This window comes from Oryctolagus cuniculus, chromosome 17, assembly GCF_964237555.1.
Source record: "Oryctolagus cuniculus chromosome 17, mOryCun1.1, whole genome shotgun sequence".
Taxonomy (NCBI): domain Eukaryota; kingdom Metazoa; phylum Chordata; class Mammalia; order Lagomorpha; family Leporidae; genus Oryctolagus; species Oryctolagus cuniculus.
Window position 1 is genome coordinate 14544895 of NC_091448.1, and position 18535 is coordinate 14563429.

Consider the following 18535-nt stretch of genomic DNA (forward strand, 5'->3'; position numbering starts at 1 on the left):
TCTGCTTTTCAAATAAATAAATAAATCTTTTTAAAAAGGATTATACTCTGGGGCAAAGTAAAGCTGCAACCTGCAGCCCTGGTATCCCATATGGGTGCTGGTTTGAGTCCTTGCTGCTCCACTTCCAATCCAGCTCCCTGCTAATGCACCTGGGAAAGCAGTGAACGATGGCTTGGACCTCTGCACTCATGTGGGAGACCGGGTGAAGCTTCTGGCTCTTAGCTTTGGCCTGGCCCAGCCCTGGCTGTTGTGGCCATTTCGGGGAGTGAACCAGTGAATGGAAGATCTCTCTCTCTCTCTCTCTCTCTCTAATTCCACCTTTCAAATAAATAAATAAATCTTAAATAAAAACCCTAAAAACTAAATTTAAAAATATTATGCCTCAGATACCAGATTCCTGCGAGGAATCAGAGCGACGGGAGTTCTGCGTCATTGCCCTGTTTGGGAGTGATAGTTGGGGAGCCATTTTGAGTTAAACTCACCATATGACCCAGCAGTCCCTGGGTCACAAGAAAAATGAAAACTTAGGTTCACATAGCATCCCGTGTGTGAATGCTTATAGCAACATTGTGTTTCATCCCCCCAAACAGGAAGCACGCAAAGGCATCTCAGTGGGTGAATGGATAAGTGAACTGTGATCCATCCTTACCGGGGGACACTACTTGGCAATGAAATGGAATGATTGACGTACGAAATACTAGGAAGACTCTCAGAGGATTATGCTGTATAAAAAGGGGCCAGACTCAAACACTATATAATTCCTTCATACCGCATTCTGAGAAAGACAAAACCATGGGGCTGGAGGATAGGCCAAAGGGTTTCTAGGGTAGGGAGCGTCTGACCACACAGGGGCAACAGGAAGGCATTTTTGAGGGGGCTGCTGTTTTGTACTTGACTGTGCTGGTGTTTACATGCCTGCGTTTGTCAACACTCACAGAACTGTTCACTCACGTTTTGCTGTGTGAGATTGTAAAACACATTTTTTAAGATTACGCTTCAGGTGCTTTTCTTCATTATTTCCAATGTTATTCCCTTTGTATATTTTGAGGCTGTGCTGTTTAGCTCGGAAAATTTTATGCTGGTGGATTATATACATGTATAATTTAGAATGACGTTGAGATATTTTTGTCTTCTGTGTGGGTTCTGGTTTGTAGTACATTATCCCTGATTCTTCCGTCTCTTTTTTTGTCTAATACAACATTGCCCATCCCATTTTTTAACCTTTTTTGCATCACTTTTTGCCTTTCGTGCAAGGCATACAAGGATTATGTTTTGTTCATGAATGGACTATTTTCTCAGTGTGAAATTGACTTCTTTATCTCCAGTAATATTTCTCCTATTAAAGTCAAAGTGCCCGGCCGGCACCGTGGCTCAATAGGCTAATCCTCCACCTGCGGCGCCAGCACACCTGGTTCTAGTCCCGGGCAGGGCGCCGGATTCTGTCCCGGTTGCCCCTCTTCCAGGCCAGCTCTCTACTGTGGCCAGTGAGGGGGGCATCTGGGGAGTGAACCAGTGAATGGGTGCACTCTCTATCTACCTATCTTGTCTGTCATCTATGTATCATTTACCACCACTCTGCCTTTTTTCTTTTTATTTATTTATTTATTTATTTATTTATTTTTTGACAGGCAGAGTGGACAGTGAGAGAGAGAAACAGAGAGAAAGGTCTTCCTTTTGCCGTTGGTTCACCCTCCAATGGCCGCCGCGGCCGGCACGCTGCGGCCGGCACACCGCGCTGATCCGATGGCAGGAGCCAGGAGCCAGGTGCTTCTCCTGGTCTCCCATGGGGTGCAGGGCCCAAGCACCTGGGCCATCCTCCACTGCACTCCCTGGCCACAGCAGAGGGCTGGCCTGAAAGAGGGGCAACCGGGACAGAATCCGGCGCCCCGACCGGGACTAGAACCCGGTGTGCCGGCGCCGCTAGGCGGAGGATCAGCCTAGTGAGCCGCGGCACCGGCCCCACTCTGCCTTTTTTAAAAAAAGCATGGAGTGGGATTTCTAGGGCAAGCATGTCAGGATGACGAAAGACGAGAGAAGACAGAGAACTTTGGAATCACTGCTGCCAGCCCCGTGATTTCCTTCTACAGGCTGGTGCGGGCATATATGGGGGGGTGGGGCGGGGAGCTTGAAGGGCCAAGAGTGGAAGGGACTAAAAACATCCTGTATGATTTCTTCTGCTTCCCTTTTTGCCTCTACCTGTCTCTGCCTCTCTTCCCTGCTGCTCCAGATGAGGATATAGCTTCTTTCCTCTTGTTCTCTCAGCAAAATTTTTTTTTTGACAGGCAGAGTGGACAGTGAGAGAGACAGAGAAAAAGGTCTTCTTTTGCCGTTGGTTCACCCCCCAATGGCCGCTGCAGCTGGCGCACTGTGCTGATCCAAAGCCAGGAGCCAGGTGCTTCTCCTGGTCTCCCGTGGGATGCAGGGCCCAAGCATCTGGGCCATCCTCCACTGCACTCCCTGGCCACAGCAGAGAGCTGGCCTGGAAGAGGGGCAACCGGGACAGAATCCAGCTCCCCGACCGGGACTAGAACCCGGTGTGCCGGCACCACAGGCGAAGGATTAGCCTAGTGAGCCACGGCGCCGGCCTCTCTCAGCAAGTATTTTAAAAGTCCCTCTTCTGGGCTTGATCCTGTTCTGGGCACTGAATAAATAGTCCCTGTTCTCGGGCATTCACAGGGTCATTGGGGGCGAAACCCACAAAAAGCCTACTTCCTATGCACTTTGTCTATCTCTTTCATCCCCCTTTCTACCACAGGGCCTTCTGCAGGTATGGGTGTGGGCAGGGCAGGTCAAAGGAGAAAGAGAACGCTCCCTTACTGAGAGTTGGCCACGGACCAGGTGTCAACATCAGGTGCAGGCATAGGTGGTCTTTTCAGTTCAGTTTCCTCAGAAATCCTGGGCGTTTGGTCCAGTGGCTAAAATGTCACCCAGAACTCATGCATCCCTTATCAGAGTGCCTGGATTCAAGTCCCAGCTTGGTGCTGACCCCAGTGCCTGCTAATGCACACCCTAGGGAGCAGCAGGCAATGGCTCAAGTGCTTGGGTCTCTGCCACCTGTGTGGAGACCCCGCTCCTGGCTTTGGCTTGGCTTGGTCCCCACTGTGGCAGGCATTTGGGGAGTGAACCAGTAGATGGAAAACCTCTCTGTTGCTCTCTCTCTCTCTTCCCATCCCTTTCAAATACGATGAAAATACACAATAAATAAAACCAAAAGAAATCCTGAATCAGCATCATCATCAAGGCTTATGGGTTGTTAAGTGCTAGAAACCCAACTCAAAGTAGCTCGGGTAAATGTGGTCTGGTTGACTGGGGAAGGGCTGGGTGGGCTAATCTCAGGTCAGCTGGAATTGGAACTCAAGCTTCTACGGGGCTTTCTGACTGCAGAAAGTCAAATCTTTTGACTTGATTTTCTTTATAGAATGGAGCCTCATACCTCTTGGTTTTGCCATCAGAAAGGAAATGAGTCTTGTTGGAATCAGATTAGGTTCAAGCCTACCCATGATTAGATAAAGTTGGCTCATGGGTAGCTGTTTTGATTAGGTATTCCTGAACAGCAAATTACCCCATGACTCAATGATTTAAAACAACAGTTAATTTGTTCTCTCTCATGGCCCTGTGAGTTTTAAGTGGGCGTGGTTAGGAAGTTCTTCTTGCCTATGTGGTATCAGTCAAGGTCATCTGGGACTTGCTTGGGCTGGAGCACAACAAGATGGGTCGTCTCGATGGCTGCCAGCTGGGCACTCAGCCGGGGGCTGTTGACCTGGGCAGTCCCTTCTCCATGTAGCCAGTGTGTGGCTTGGGCTTCTTCCAAGAGAGAGCATCCTAAGAGTGAGTGTTCTAAGAGATGGTGAGCTGTCAGATGTCTTCAGATCTGGGTAGAGAAGTCCCAGAAATGCCACTTCAGGTCAAAGCCAGTCACAGAGCCAGTCAAGATTCAAAGGGAAGATAAATAAGTTTTACCTTTTGATGGGAAGAGCAGCCTGTGTATCTAGGAGAGGAATTGTTTGGTACCATCTCTGAAAACCAGCTGTCATGAGAGGCTGAGATGACTGGACCAGTCTGGCTACACCTTCCAGACTACCTCACCGTCTTCTGGCTGGGATGGCCGCGATTTCTGTTCCCTGGCCACATCTGTGGTCCCACCTTCAACATGGTAGGAGTTAAGCAAACGTTTGGTAGATGCTGCTGAATTCCTCCTTTCTGGTCTTGTTGGAATCACTGTACAGTCAGATGCTTCCTGTTCTGCCTTGCAAGGTCTCTTCTGTGGGTTTTGTCCTTTCATGACTTTTCTCGTTACAGACTAAGACCAAAATAATCCTTGCCCACAGTCTCGTCGCAGCCTCAATGCCTGGCTTTCCCCTATCTTTCCTCCAAAGCACGTTAGTCATGTCTTGCTCTGCTGCCCAACGGAGTCCAGCCTGGCCTCAGGGTGCCTCTCGCTCGCTCCCATCCTGCCTGCCGCCCCGGCCCCATCTCCTCCATGGAGCAGCCAAGCACCAGCTTCTGGAAGACCACCCAGTGCTTTCCTTTCCCCGGGCCCTTGTTCAGATCCTCCCTGTCACCCTAGAATGTCCGCTTCTGGTCAAATCTGCCAAAAGGCACAGCCCAGACGACACTTCCGCTCTTCCCCCGCGCCTCCTTCAGTCCACCGGCTGGTCTCTTTCTTGACCACAGTTCTGTTTCTCCAGTCTGTTACCACCTTCTCGCACCTACCACAGCCGGCCTGTGTCCTTGTTATCTCCTCGCTTGTCCCTCTTACCAACTTGTGAACTCTTTGCTATTCCCTGATGGCACCAACTCTTTGTGCTTAGAAACCCTCAATGCTGTTTGTTGAAAGAATGAATGGCAGGTAACCAATCATGGAGGGGTCAAAGACTGAATCATTAGCCCATTAAATTATGGCAAAAGTCCTTTTTGGCTCTAAGGCATGGTATATAAAATATGGAGTTGGAGTTTGCCTAGGGAGAAAGGAGCGAGAATAGGTAAGGTCTCCCCATGAAGCCTTAAGAAACACACTTCATTCTGGAAGGATGAAAACAAACAAAAAACAGAAAATGGTGATGTCCAAGGAGGAAAAGGTTGAGAACTATTGACACACCTGAACTGAAGACAGGCCAAGAGAAAAAAGGAGGAAGCTCAGCCCCTGGCATTTTACAAGAGGAAAAATATTTATGAGCTGCCTCAGAGAACTTTCCAGAGAGTTCTGTGGAAATAAGCCAGACCCCGGGGGATTAGGAAGGGCTGGCCAGGGAGGAAGTGGGGCTCTTTGAGAGGACTGCCACTTCCACATTGGCCTGGGCTGGCCCCGAGGATGTTAATATAAACTGGTGACATTTTGGACAATTTGCCATGGTGGCATAGAGACTTGGCGCAAATGTTTGTGAAATTCAGCAGCTCAGAGGCAAATGAACTAACAACCAGTCAGGATTAGTCTGAGCTACCGCACGGGGCAGAATGCACTGTTCCTGGCCACAGGAGGGCTGCTGCATTCCGGACGTTCTTCTGTGCAACCCCAAAGTGAGATCAGGAGACTTCACCTGCTATTTGAGGCAGTGCCCTCCCCCTCATTGCCCTGTGTTTGTACCAATTTGTGGTTGGTATTAGCATTCCAGGGACATGCCAGTCTGGGCTATTGCCTAACTACATTTCCAGGTCCTGTAATAGTACTGTGGACAGGGACAAGAGTAAGAACCAGCTACTGGGACCGCTGTTGTGGCACAGCGGGTTTAGCCACAGCCTGTGATGCTGGTACCCTATGTAAGTGCCAGTTTGAGTCCCAGCTGTGGCTGCTTCTCTTCCAATCCAGCTCCCTGCTAACGCACCTGGGAAAGCAGAAGATGCCCCAAATGCTTGGGTCCCTTGTCAGGTGTGGCACACTGGGATGGAGTTCCAGACTCCTGATTTCACCATTTGGGAAGTAAACTAGTAGGTGGAAGATTTCTCTCTCTTTCTCCCTCTCCTTCTCTCTCTCCGTAACTCTTTCAAATAAATATGCCTTAAAAGAAAAAAAAAAACACACCCAGCTAATGGTGGCACATGGTGTAGGTCTGGAGTTAGCTAGGCTTTGAAATTAAATAGCTAGCTGGGTTCTCATCAGGGTGCACCTCCTACCAGCTGTGTTACCCATCGGACTGTTCACCTTTCTGAAGTTTAGTGTGTATCATCTGTAAAAAGGAGCCAAGAACACCTGCTTCAGAGAATGTTGTGCAGATAATATGAGATGATCCTATCAAGTATGTATTTGCACATTTCCAAACAATGGAAAGCAGCCCCAAATTATTCACCTTGATAATATAATAAAAATAATCCCTTTTACAATATAAGAAAGAATGCCCAAGAGTGGGGGGGGGGATTCTGTGATAAAGAGAAGTTCTTAGAACGAGTGTCACAATCTTTTTCAAATCCAGTCATCCTGGAACAGGAAGGGCCAAAGTTCTATTTACCCACGAGCCAACGTGCGCGCAGTAATAGCCTTTCACATTTCCCTGAAACATTAGGACAGGAAGGAGAAGCAAATTTAGCCTGGTGCCAGAGGCTCTTGCTCCATCATTTCATTTGTCCCATAACTACCCGACACGTGCTTTAAGTTTGCTTGCAACTGGCCACAGCAGGGAGGAGGATTTATTCTAAGGACAACGTTCCCTTGAGACAGTCTTTAAGCTGTCAAACAAGACCTCCTTTTCTGGATTTATGAGCTTTTTCTTTTAAGTCTCCTTCTTCAAAAATAGCAACCCTCTCCCTCAATAACTACCTGCAAATCAACCTCACACTCATTTTTAAGTGCAGTTTTGAAGGCTGGGTCAATTTTTTCCACGAGAGGGCGACATTTGCTAAAATAAACAAACGGGATTAATGGCCCCAGGGATTAACACAGGAACTCAGGAGTGAGCTGGGGGCCCGGGAAACTTGGCTGCCTCCTCACCTAAGGAACTGTAAAACACACAGGTCTCTGGGCTCTGTCCCTGGATACTCTGAATCAGCAGGGGAAGGGTGCACTGGAAGGTGTTGGAAATCTGTTTTTCAGAGCTCTCCAAATTGGGAACCACAGATCGAAGAAAAAAGAACATACGATGTTGTTATCTCACTTTTGCCCAGCTCCTCGGACAAACTCAGGCCCTGCTGCCACCTTTGTTGACTGATGCATACACGTCTTCGAACTTGGTGGCAAGAGGGCCTATCTTCTCTCTAAGACCACAACCTTGGTCTTTTTAGCGGGTATTATTTAGTGTGATAGACAGAAAGGTCATTTACTGCATATTTTCAGGTCTTTTTATATGAGCAAGCCACTTCAAAGGCTCCCTACAAAATATCTCCGTTTCTGTTTGTATTTTTTTAGCCAGGTTTTGCTGTATCATAAGAAGCGGTACTCAGCTGCGCCATCAGTAAAACCGGTGCTCCTCAGTCTGAGTTGCCAGTTAAATGGAGAAACACGAGTGACATGAGGACTCGTGAAGTCTAAGCACTGCCTAACAGCTACCTAAGAGATTCCAAGAACATAGAACAGTGCCGTGGAGGCCTGGAGATTCGATCTGAGGTCAAGATAAGTGTAAGAGAACTTCAACAAAAATGGGATTAAAAGACAAGATTATTTTGGTGCAAAAACATTCTTGAAATCCATGCAGTATTTTCAGAATATGTATTTCCATAAAGTTTTTTCTTTTTTGAAGATTTGTTTATCTACTTACCTATTAGGCAAGAGTGACAGAGAGATCTTCCAATCTCTAGTTCACTCCTCAAACACCTGCAATAGCCAGGGCTGGGCCAGGCCAAAGCCAGGAGCCTGGAACTCCATCCAGCTCTCCCATGTCCGTGGCCAGAACCCAAGTACTTGGGCCAACACCGGCTGCCTTGGATTAGCAGGAAGCTGGTGGGAAGCGGAGTGGCCCGACTTGAACCAGGCACTCATATGGGATGCGGATGTCCCAAACAGCAGCTGAGCCTGCTGTACCACACCTACCCCTCTGCGAGCTGCTCGGCTGCTGTAGGGAGACAGCTGCTTATTAGAGTGACCCCCTGGGGGAAGGGGGACTCCGTGGGCCCAGATGCGCTCCTCCCCAACTTGCATGCCGGCAGATGACTCTTACAGGAGCAAAGGTACCTGTGGGGGAAGGGGCTCCAAGACCCCTTCTCTATCTACCTGGTCCAGGCTCCTTGGAACAGATATTTATTTTTCTTTCCAGATCTTTGAAACTGATTCATGAGTCACATCGAGGTCAGCGTTCCGCTTTGTGTTCTCTCTGCTGCACTTACAGGGTCAGGGTGACATTTTGCATTGTAAAAGGGCCACCCAGGTTCCAGCAGGCCAGCCATCACCCCCCCCCCCATCTCCGAGGAAAACCACTGGAGAGGGGATGTGAGAGTAGTGTTTGTGTGTCAGCTTCTCCTTTCACTGAGGCACGTGGGCTCACAGATCCTGCTGTCAGCTTGCAAGAGGGACAGGTAACCTGTAAAGAACTCCTCCCAGTTTCGGGGCGGGAGGCTCCTGCCTGGGCATCCAGCCGCCGCCCTCAGGAGTGCTGGGGCCTGTGTTCCCACACCTCTGCCAACCCAGACCTCTTTGCAGGTGTATCTACTGCCCAGATTCGTCCTGCTCTTCAGTGGCACCAGTAGGAATTTGTCCCTTAACAGGGGCCTGGATGAGGGGGTGAGGGATGGGGAATTCTATCCACGAGGTTCGGGTTCCCCAGGAGCATCTCTGGCTGCTGTACTTGGATCGGATTGACCCAGAGAGCCCGTGGCTGGCATTTGCTGGCTTCCCACACTTCTTTGCTGCTTTCTCCAGCATTGCTTAGTCGTTTTGCCCAGACCAAGAATTGCCAAGAAATTTTAGAGAAGTTGGTGTCCACTTTTTCTTTTTCCTCCCAGCGTGATATTTAAGACATTTTTTTTCCTTGGGCTGCGAATTTTACTCTCTTGTTACAAACATGTCCTTCCTCCCCGTCTCTGGCTGGTGGAGGGCAGCCCCCAGAGACTGAACAGCGGCGCGGCTCTTTCATTCTGACAGCTCTGTGACCTTCAACTTGACCTTGTGCAAGTCTTCAACACAGCCAGGCCCCTCAGCGAGTGAGTGGTGGTTCAGGTGGTCCCAAGCTCCTGGAAGCCGCGTCTTCACATGTCCCAGTAAACACACGAGGCGGTCCGCGCAGCTTGCGGTGGGTGACTTGGTCACGGTTCACTCCAAAGGGGAACTGACGGCTGCTGGACACGACCGAGGGGGAATTCCTGAGGGCCTTCGGGGCATAGCGGGCGCAGCTGGAGGACCCCGGGCCCCGAGCCCGGCGCCGGCTGCCGGAATCTCCCTTCCATTGCCGAAATCCTCGCTCCGGAGGGCGCTTCCTCAACCTGGTGGCTGATCTCACCTCGGTAGGAAGATGGAGACGGGGGTCCCGGCCTCTCCCGGATCCAGTCACGCGGTGGGTCCCTGGGCAGAGTCAGTGGCGCCGCCTGAACATGTTGCCGGTCTCCCCCAGTTCTCGGACAAGGCCCTGGAGTCAGTCGTCCAGCGCTCCCACCCGCCTCATGCCGCAGCCAGGTCCACCTCTTCAGCCGCCGCTGCCAGCCCAAGGCCCGGAGCACCCAGGCCCCGCCCCCTAGAGGCTTCGCCCAGGGCCCCGCCTTAGGCTCCGCCCCACCCGGCCATAGGTCCCACCCCTAGATCGGGCCCGCCCCGCCCCGCCTCTTAGCCCCGCCCCGACCGGAAGAAGCGGCGGTGCCGGGCGCTTATAGGGCCGGGAATGGGGGTGCCGCCGCCACCTAGTGAGCTGTGCGTCCGCTGAGGCGCCGTCGCCGCCGCTGCCGCGCTGTCGTCTCGGCGCCCCCGCCCGTCCTCCGACCGCGCCGCCCCCGGAGCCGGCCAGCTGGGCCCGGAGCCAGGGCCGCGTCCCCACCATGCCGGCCCGGCGGTTGCTGCTGTTCCTGGCGCTGCTGCTGCCCAGCTCTGGGGTGAGTGACCCGGGAGGGAGAGCGGCGTGGGGACAGCTCGCGGCGGGCTGGGTCGTGGCCGGGGGAGGGTCGCTGCGGCCGCCGGGGTCGGAGTTCGAGCCGGGAGCGTGGCTGCCGCCCGAGGCCGAGTGTGTCCCGCCTGGCCGCTGCCGGGGCGTGGGAGGCGGCGCGGGCCGGGAGCGCTTCCCCGGAGCAGTCGTGGCCGCAGCCGGCCACGCCGAGCGTCCGCCACCCCAGCGGCCTCGAGGCCGGCGCGGCTGTCACAGGCAGCGGCTCCAGGAGCGCCGTGGGCTCCGGCGCAACTTCGTGGCGCTGTGGGCGGCACCTCGGCGTCTTCGGGAGACCGGGGGCCCCCGGGAGGCCGCCCACCTGCCGGACCCTCCCCTCACACAGGTGGGCGCCGGCTCTGCCCGGCAGTGGCCGCGGAAGAGGATGTCCTGTTTTCCAGTCCTTGACCGGACTTTGGGAGAGGGGCGCAGCAGGGCTGGGTGCGCATTCGCGCTCGAGGACTGGGTCCTGCTACCTGCCCTGCAGGTTTCCTGGGAGATTCCTTATGTGCGCCTGGACTTCGGTGAGAAAGTTAAGAATCGGACCCTTTTAGGACCGCATAGGTCCCGGAGTGAGGCGGCTCACGACTTCAAATGCAAGAGCTCCGCGGGCCGCCAGAACTCTGGAGATAGGGGACCGATAGGAGCCTGGTGGGCCTTGATTTAACTATTTACGCCCGTCATTCCGGCTGGGCATTTGGGCACCAAGGCTAGGGAGGACATTTTGTGGACAGGTTGCCCCCCCCCCATACCCCCCTTTCTGGTTAAAGAACCTGGATCAGTGAGTGCTTTTTTAAAAAAACGTATTGTTCAGGATGTGGGTCTGGCACATGTAGACAGGTTCCGTTTAATGACTTCTTGAAAGGCACTGTGTGCTCTTTAATATGGCATATCACGTACCAGGTGTCCAGGTGGAGAGCTGACATGTGTGTACCTGGGTGCCAGCTCCCCGGCGAACTCTTTGAACTGGTAAATAATTGTGCTCCTGGAGTAGCAAGAATTTGGAAGCAGCCAAAGTAATCCAGGGGAGCTTTTTCAAATTCAGGAATTTTTAAGACACAAATTTGTAGATGTTTGTTCATAGTCAGACTTTGTAGGTTAAAAAAAATTTTTTTTAAATCCATTTTCACAGCTGGGTCAGGTTTTCAACTTGAATATTTCACCTTGGATTGGTTCACTGCTGCCTGGCCTCTGTTCACAACATTTGACATGGAAATTGACCATTTCGTGTCATCAGGGTCTGCCCGTATGTGGTATTCTTTTCACATCTTTCCATTTGCTGTTCTTCCATTGGATTCTAGTGTTTTAGTGAGAAAATCACTTAAGCCAAAGAGCCAAAAAGAACTGTTTAACTTTAGTTGGGACTATAGTTTCTGTTCCTGTAAACATCTCCACATTGTTTTTAGAAATCCAGACTTCTCAGAGTTCATGGTAAAATATTTTTCAGATGCTTATCAAAAGGTTATGTTTTAGTATAGCAGATTTTTAGATAAAAGGTCAGAATTCCAGTCCTAGAATTTTCTCCCAGTGAAAGTTTAAGAGTGATTATTTTAAAATGCTGAGTAAAAACAAAGTTTGCAGTTAAACTAGGCAGCAGTAATGTGGAGAATGCAATTACTATAAAATAGACAAACGGGAGTTCTACCTGGTCGCTTGCTGGCTGCGCCCTCAGGCAAGTTATTTTACTTCTTAGAGACTCGGTTTCCTGATACTTGAAGTGGGAGGCATCTGACACCTGAAGGAAGGTGCCTTTTGTATAGTAGATCATAAATGTGCAGTCCCTTTTCCCCCGAGAATGCTTTTTACTCTATCAGCATTTTCTTAGTGTTATACTAGGCTGCCTCTGGAAGGAATGTTTTTTGATTAAGAAAATTTGTTTTTGATTTTTGTTTTTTAAAATTTGTTTTATTGAAGACGAGAAAGGGGAGAGAAAGAGAGAGAGGGGAAAAAAATGCTCCCATCCTCGAGATCACTCCCGAAAGCCCACAGTGGCCTTGCCCAGGCCAAGGTGGGAGCTGGGGACACAGTCCGGGCCTCCCACAGGAGTGGCAGGGGCCGGATCACTTGAGCCATCACTGCTGCCTCCGAGTCTGCGTTAGCAGGAAGCTGGAATTGGGAGCCAGAGCCAGGGATGGAACCTCACATGGGTGCAGGTGTCCTGAGTGCTAGGCCAGATGCATGCTACTGATACACACACACACACACACACACATTTTTAAAAGAGGTTTGCTTATTTATTTATTTGAAAGGCAGAGTGACAGAGAGAGAGAGAACGAACTACCATCCACTGATTGACTTCCCAAATGACTGCAACAGCCAGGGCTGGGCCAGGCTGAGACCATGAGCCAGGAACTCCATCCTAGCCTCCCATGTGGGTGGCAGGGGCCCAAGCCCTTGGGCCATGCTTCTTGCCTTCCCAGGTGCATTAGCAGGAACCAGGATCAGAAGTGGAGCAGCTAGAACTTGAACCTGCACTCCAGTGTGGACTGCTGGCAGTGTTTTAACTGGCTGGGCCACAGTATCAGTCCCTGATACTGCTTTCTGATCGACTGAAGTAACTCGTGCTTTGGAGGCAACACTGGTTTTCTTTCAGTGTGTATCTGATTGAGCCATTGACTTAGTATGGATAGAGGCTTTAGGCTACCGGAAGGTAATAACATCACATGAATATTAAGTACTTGAAGCTGCCTTTTGTTAATCTAGAATGTGTTTATTTAATCAGTGTTTTCTTTTTCTTCCCAGGCCCCATATCTTGTTCCTAGTGTGTGTTAGTGTCACATCATCACTGTCATTAGGCTTCATTTTATGATGATGAAGTCCCATTTCTCACAGTTATCAGAGATTGGTAGCATGTGAGGCCAGAGACTGATTTTTGGCTAGAATGAATGAACTTATTTTTTATTTGGTCACTATTTTGGTTTTAGAGCAGGGGAGAAACTCACTGAAAACAGATCTTTGTGTGCATTGAAACAGACTGTACATCTGACAGATGAGTTTTCTTTAAGATTTATTTATTTTATTTAAAAAGCTGAGTTACAGAGAGGCTGAGGCAGAAAGAGAGAGAGAGGGTCAGAGAGAGAGGGGTCTTCCATCCGCTGGTTCACTGCCCAGATGGCCACAACGGCTGGAGCTGCGCCAGTCTGAAGCCAGGAGCTTCTTCTGGGTCTGCCATGCAGGTGCAGGGGCCCAAGGACTTGGGCCATCTTCTCCTGCTTTCCCAGGCTATAGCAGAGAGCTGGATCAGAAGTGGAGCAGCTGGGACTTGGACCGCGACCATATGGGGTGCTATGCCACAGTGCTGGCCCCATATGAGTCTTAAGTAGAAATGTCCTTTCTTATCATTTATTCTGGTATTTATCACTGCTGCATGAGGTGGTGTTTTTTTTTTTTGTTTTTTTTTTTTTTGTTTGTTTTTGACAGGCAGAGTGGACAGTGAGAGAGAGAGACAGAGAGAAAGGTCTTCCTTTGCCATTGGTTCACCCTCCAATGGTCGCCGCGGCTGGGGCTCTGTGGCCGGCGCACCACGCCAATCTGAAGGCAGGAGCCAGGTGCTTCTCCTGGTCTCCCATGGGGTGCAGGGCCCAAGCACTTGGGCCATCCTCCACTGCACTCCCGGGCCACAGCAGAGAGCTGGCCTGGAAGAGGGGCAACCGGGACAGAATCCGGTGCCCTGACCAGGACTAGAACCCAGTGTGCCGGCGCTGCAGGCGGAGGATTAGCCTAGTGAGCCGTGGCGCTGGCTGCATGAGTTATCTTGATGAATGATATCAAGCTACTAATACAGAGGCTATGGCTAAAATGTTTCATTAAGTTTATGTCATGGGGCTGCTGGTTGTGAAATTAAACTGTAGTTGTGCACCTGTGTATTGATTGTATCATTAACTCCTTTGCCAACACAGCTTTTGGCACTAGTATGGCTTCTCAGAGCACAATAAAAAACATGTATGAGAGTTACTCTTGAGTTCAGTGACAGACCATATTCTTGAATGTAGATCCAGTGAACCACACAAAGCTTTTTTCATATCTGAATAGAATAGTGCCACCTATGTGGAATTGCTGGATATAGGTTTTTTGTTGTTGTTGTTGTTTTGTTTTTTGCCTGCCTCAGGTTTTCCTTTTTCTTTTAAGATTTTTTGATTTTATTTGAAAAGAATAGTGACAGAGATCTTCCATCCCCTGGATCACTCCACAAAATGCCTCCAACAGCCAGAGCTGGGCCAAGCTGAAGCTAGAAACTAGGAACTCCATCTAGGTCTCCATGTGGGTGGCAGGGACCCAAGTACTTGAGCCATCTCCTGCTAGATTATTCATTAGCAGGAAACTGGATCAGGAACGTGGAGTAACTGGGACTGGAACCAGGCACTCTGATATGGGATGTAGGTGTCCCAAACAGGGGCTTAAACCACTGTGCCACAGCGCCCGCCCCTGCCTCAAGTTTTGACTCCACTTCTCATGTTGAACAATCATTGAATAACTCTTTTTCATTGGAAACCCTTTTGGTTCAAGATCCAACGTAATCTCTAGGTTTGATGTTTTGTGTGTTTTACTAATTACAAGATCTCCCTGAAGAAATGATAGTGGGGAAAGAGCCTAATGTATCATTTTAAGGGATTTGGTTTTTATTATTCTCAAGTAACTTGGGGCCTGTAACCTAGCAATGTGATTAGAGTATGATGCTGGCTTAAAAAATAGCGATGATGAATCATAGCCTGTGAATAATGAGCCTACTGGGTGAATGTGTTTCCCAGGAGCTGGAGATTTTTCCCCCATCCTTATCTTTACCCATATTCCATATTTGGTTTCAAACTTCCCTGTCTCAGTGTAGCAGGTTGTCAGAGATATACAGATGAGCCTGATGGACCAGGTACAGACTGGAAAAACTGGGACTTAAAATACTAATTTTAAGGCTTTTGCATGCATTCCTTTTTGAAATTTTAAGTTAGTTTTGGATGGTCTCCATATCACTTGTTATCTAATGGTCTTTGTTCATGTATAAACACAGCAAATACAAAAGTGTAAAAATAGCTATTCTCTATTTGTGTTTAGTTTTATTCCCCCTAGTATTTCCTGCAACCTGTTTGGAAACACTGTGAGAACAGCATCAAATTTGCCACTTTAGTGTCACCTTAATAAACCAGAATCAGTGCAAAAAGCAGTTGAGCTTCTGTGCCCAGCTCGCTGGGGCTGGAGTCAAAACTGATCAGGGTTGACTTGATAGTAAGTTGTGCTTGTCTAACGATCACCCCACAGGGCCTGTGGTCATGGATATTGTTTCCAGTTTTCAGCTACTATATGGAAAGGTGTATTTCTTTTTTTCAAATCTTTTTTATGTTTTATACTTTGTGTATAATTACATGGAGAGATTAAAAAAATTAAAAGTAGTCATAATCATAGTAGTTAAGTTAGGATAGATAAACCTAAATTTAAAGAAAAAAACTAACCTCTATTCCTACTATCCAAATATTACCTCTGTTAACATTTTTAACAGCTTTACTGAGATACAGTACCTACAGTTCACACATTTAATGTGTATAATTCAGTAATTTTTAGTATATCCACAGAATTTGCAGCATTACCACAGTCAGTTTTAGAACATTTTCATCATCCTACAAAGAAACTCCATACCCAGTACTGTTACTGCCATTTCTCCCACACCACCTAGTTGCTGGCAACAACTGATCCACTTTCTGTCTCTGTAGATTGGCCTATTCTGGACATTTCATATAGATCATATAGTATGTGTGTTTTGTATCTGGCTTCTTTAGCATTGTATTGTCACTAGTCATCCATGTGTCAATACCTAATTCCTTTTTATTGTTGAGTAATATCCCATAATATGGCTGTGTCACATTTTGTTTATCCATTCAGCAGTTGATGGACACTTGAGTAATTTCTACTTTTTGACTATTAACAATAATGCTGCTGTGAACATTTGGGTACAAGTTTTTGAATGGATGTATATTCATTTTTCTTGTGCATATGAGGGCCTTTTTAAAAAGTTCATGGGAGATGGAATTAAATGTTTATTTTGGAAAAAAATTTTGAAATCTGTGAATAATTTTTTGTCATACATGTTTTCCATGATCTTTTTGAATGCCTACATATGTGTGAATTTCAAAACTTTGGAGCCAAAATAAACTTACATTTTAATGTCATTTTCCATAGCCTTGTGTTTTTTAACTTTTTATCTTTTTTATCTGTTTTTATCTTTTAAAAAAAGATATATTTATTTACGTGAAAGGCAGAGCTACAGAGAGAGAGGGAGAGACATAGAGCTCTTACATTTGCTGGTTTGTTCCCCAAATGACTACAGCAGCTGGGGCTGGGCCAGGCTGGAGCCAGGAACTGCATCTGTGTTTCCCACATGGGTGGCAGAGGCCCAAGTACCTGGGCCATCTTCACTGCCTTCCCAGGCACAGTAGTGGGAAGCTGAATTGAAAGTGAAGCGGCTAGAATTCGAACCAGTATTCCCATATGGGATGTTGGCATTGCAAGTGATGGTGTAACCCACTGCACCACAACACTGGCACCTTCCATGAATTTTTTGATGTAACCTTGTATACCTAGGAATGGGATAGCTGGGTCAGATGGTAACTCTTTGTTTAAACTTTTGAGGAACTGCAAGACTGTTTTCCAAAGAAGCTGTACTATTTTCTATTTACACGCAGTGTATGAGGGCTCAGATTTTTCCATATCCTTAACTACACATGTTATTATTTTTCTAATTTTATTATTGTCTTATTTGAGGCAGGCTAATGGGTGTGAACTGATAACTCAGTATGTTTTTTATTTTTCCATTGACATATAGTAATTGTCCATATTTATGGGGCACATTATGGCATTTCTTTTTTTTTTTTTAAGATTTATTTATTTACTTGAAAGAGCCACACAGAGAGAGGAGAGGCAGAGAGAGAGAGGTCTTCCATCTGCTGGTTCTCTCCCCAGTCGGCCACAATGGCCAGAGCTGTGCCGACCTGAAGCCAGGAGCTTCTTCCAGGTCTCCCACGTGGGTGCAGGGGCCCAAGCACCTGGGCCATCTTCTGCTGCTTTCCCAGGCCATAGCAGAGAGCTGGATCGGAAGTGGAGCAGCCAGGACTCGAACCAGTGCCTGTGTGGGATGATGGCACTGCAGGCAGCGGCCTCACCTGCTACACCACAGCACTGGCCGCAATATAGCATTTCAATATGTGTGTACAATGTGTATTTTTTTTTGACCAGATGAGGGTGATTATAGTTCAGCTTAGACATTTATCATTTCTTTGTGCTTTGAAACATTCAGTTAATTATTCTCAGCCATTCCCATCTTGTGCTATAGAACCTAAGAGGGTGCTCCTATCCAGATGCACCCCCTGTACCCAGGAATCATCCTTTCTCAGTCCCTTCTTCCTCCACACCCTTTCCAGGCTCTGGTAACCTCTCTTCTATTTCACTGTGGCTTTGATTTGCACGTCTCTAATGACTGATCGACTAGCATTGTGATGTATATTCTTTTTTTTTTTTTTTAAAGATTTATTTATTTGAAAGTCAGAGTTACACAGAGAGAAGAGGCAGAGAGAGAGAGAGAAAGAGAGAGAGGTCTTCCACCTGCTGGAAATACCTTGGGATAATTCTCTGACTTTGATTTTTTTTTTTAAAGGTTTATTTATTTTTTACTTGAGAGTCAGAGTTACACAGAGAGAGAAGAGGCAAAGAGAGAGAGAGAGAGAGGTCTTCCATCCGCTGCTTCACTCTCCAATTGGCCACAACAGCTGAACTGCGCCGATCTGGAGCCAGGAGCCAGGAGCTTCTTCCGGGTCTCCCATGTGGTGCAGGGGCCCAAGGACTTGGGCCATCTTCTACTGCTTTCCCAGGCCATAGCAGAGAGCTGGATCGGAAGTGGAGCAATCAGGACTGGAACTGGCGCCCATATGGGATGTCGACGCTTCAGGCCAGGATGTTAACCTGCTGCGCCACAGCTCCAGCCCAGTGACTTTGATTTGAGAGTAACCTACCTCCTAGTATTTAAGATTCTTTGTATGATCAGTTGTGAGGCCATTTGAAATTTTGCCTCAATAATGTTTATAAATCAGAGTTGATGCATGGGGCCCCATGGGAGACCTGGAAGAAGCTCCTAGTTCTTGGCTTCAGGTTGGCACAGCTCTGGCCATTGTGGCCGACTGGGGAGTGAACCATCGGATAGAAGACCTCTCTCTGCCTCTCCTCTCTCTGTGTAACTCTGACTTCAAATAAATAAATCTTTTAAAAAAGTTGATTCAGAGGACAATGTTGTGGTACAACAGGGTAAGTGCCACTTGTGCCACCAGCTTTCTGCGAGTGCTGGAGTCCCAGCTGTTCCACTTCCCATCTAGCTCCTTGTTAATGAGCCTGGGAAAGCAGCTCATGACGGCTCAGTACTTGGAGCTCTGCCACCCACCTGGGAGACCCAGATGGAGTTCCTGGCTCTTGACTTCCGCCTGGCCAAGTCCCAACTTGTGCTCATTTGGGGAGTGAACCAGTGGTTGTAAAATATCTTCCTCTCTCTCATTCTCCCTCTCGAATGAATGAAT

The 18535-nt window shown here is 48.4% G+C and overlaps 2 protein-coding genes across 3 annotated transcripts in view; both read left to right on the top strand.

Annotated features, from left to right (window-relative positions):
* Positions 1-7617, top strand: part of TEX2 (testis expressed 2) — a 135460-nt gene extending 127843 nt beyond the window's left edge. For both annotated transcript variants that reach the window (XM_070060474.1, XM_070060475.1), the window contains exon 12: positions 7337-7617. In XM_070060474.1, the coding sequence (XP_069916575.1) occupies positions 7337-7357 (21 nt within the window). In that variant the 3' untranslated portion in view covers positions 7358-7617. The remainder of the gene's footprint in view (positions 1-7336) is intronic.
* A 2110-nt stretch (positions 7618-9727) lies between these two features.
* Positions 9728-18535, top strand: part of ERN1 (endoplasmic reticulum to nucleus signaling 1) — a 94971-nt gene continuing 86163 nt past the window's right edge. Inside the window, exon 1 of the mRNA XM_008271709.4 lies at positions 9728-9942. Within this exon, the coding sequence (XP_008269931.3) occupies positions 9889-9942 (54 nt within the window). The 5' untranslated portion in view covers positions 9728-9888. The remainder of the gene's footprint in view (positions 9943-18535) is intronic.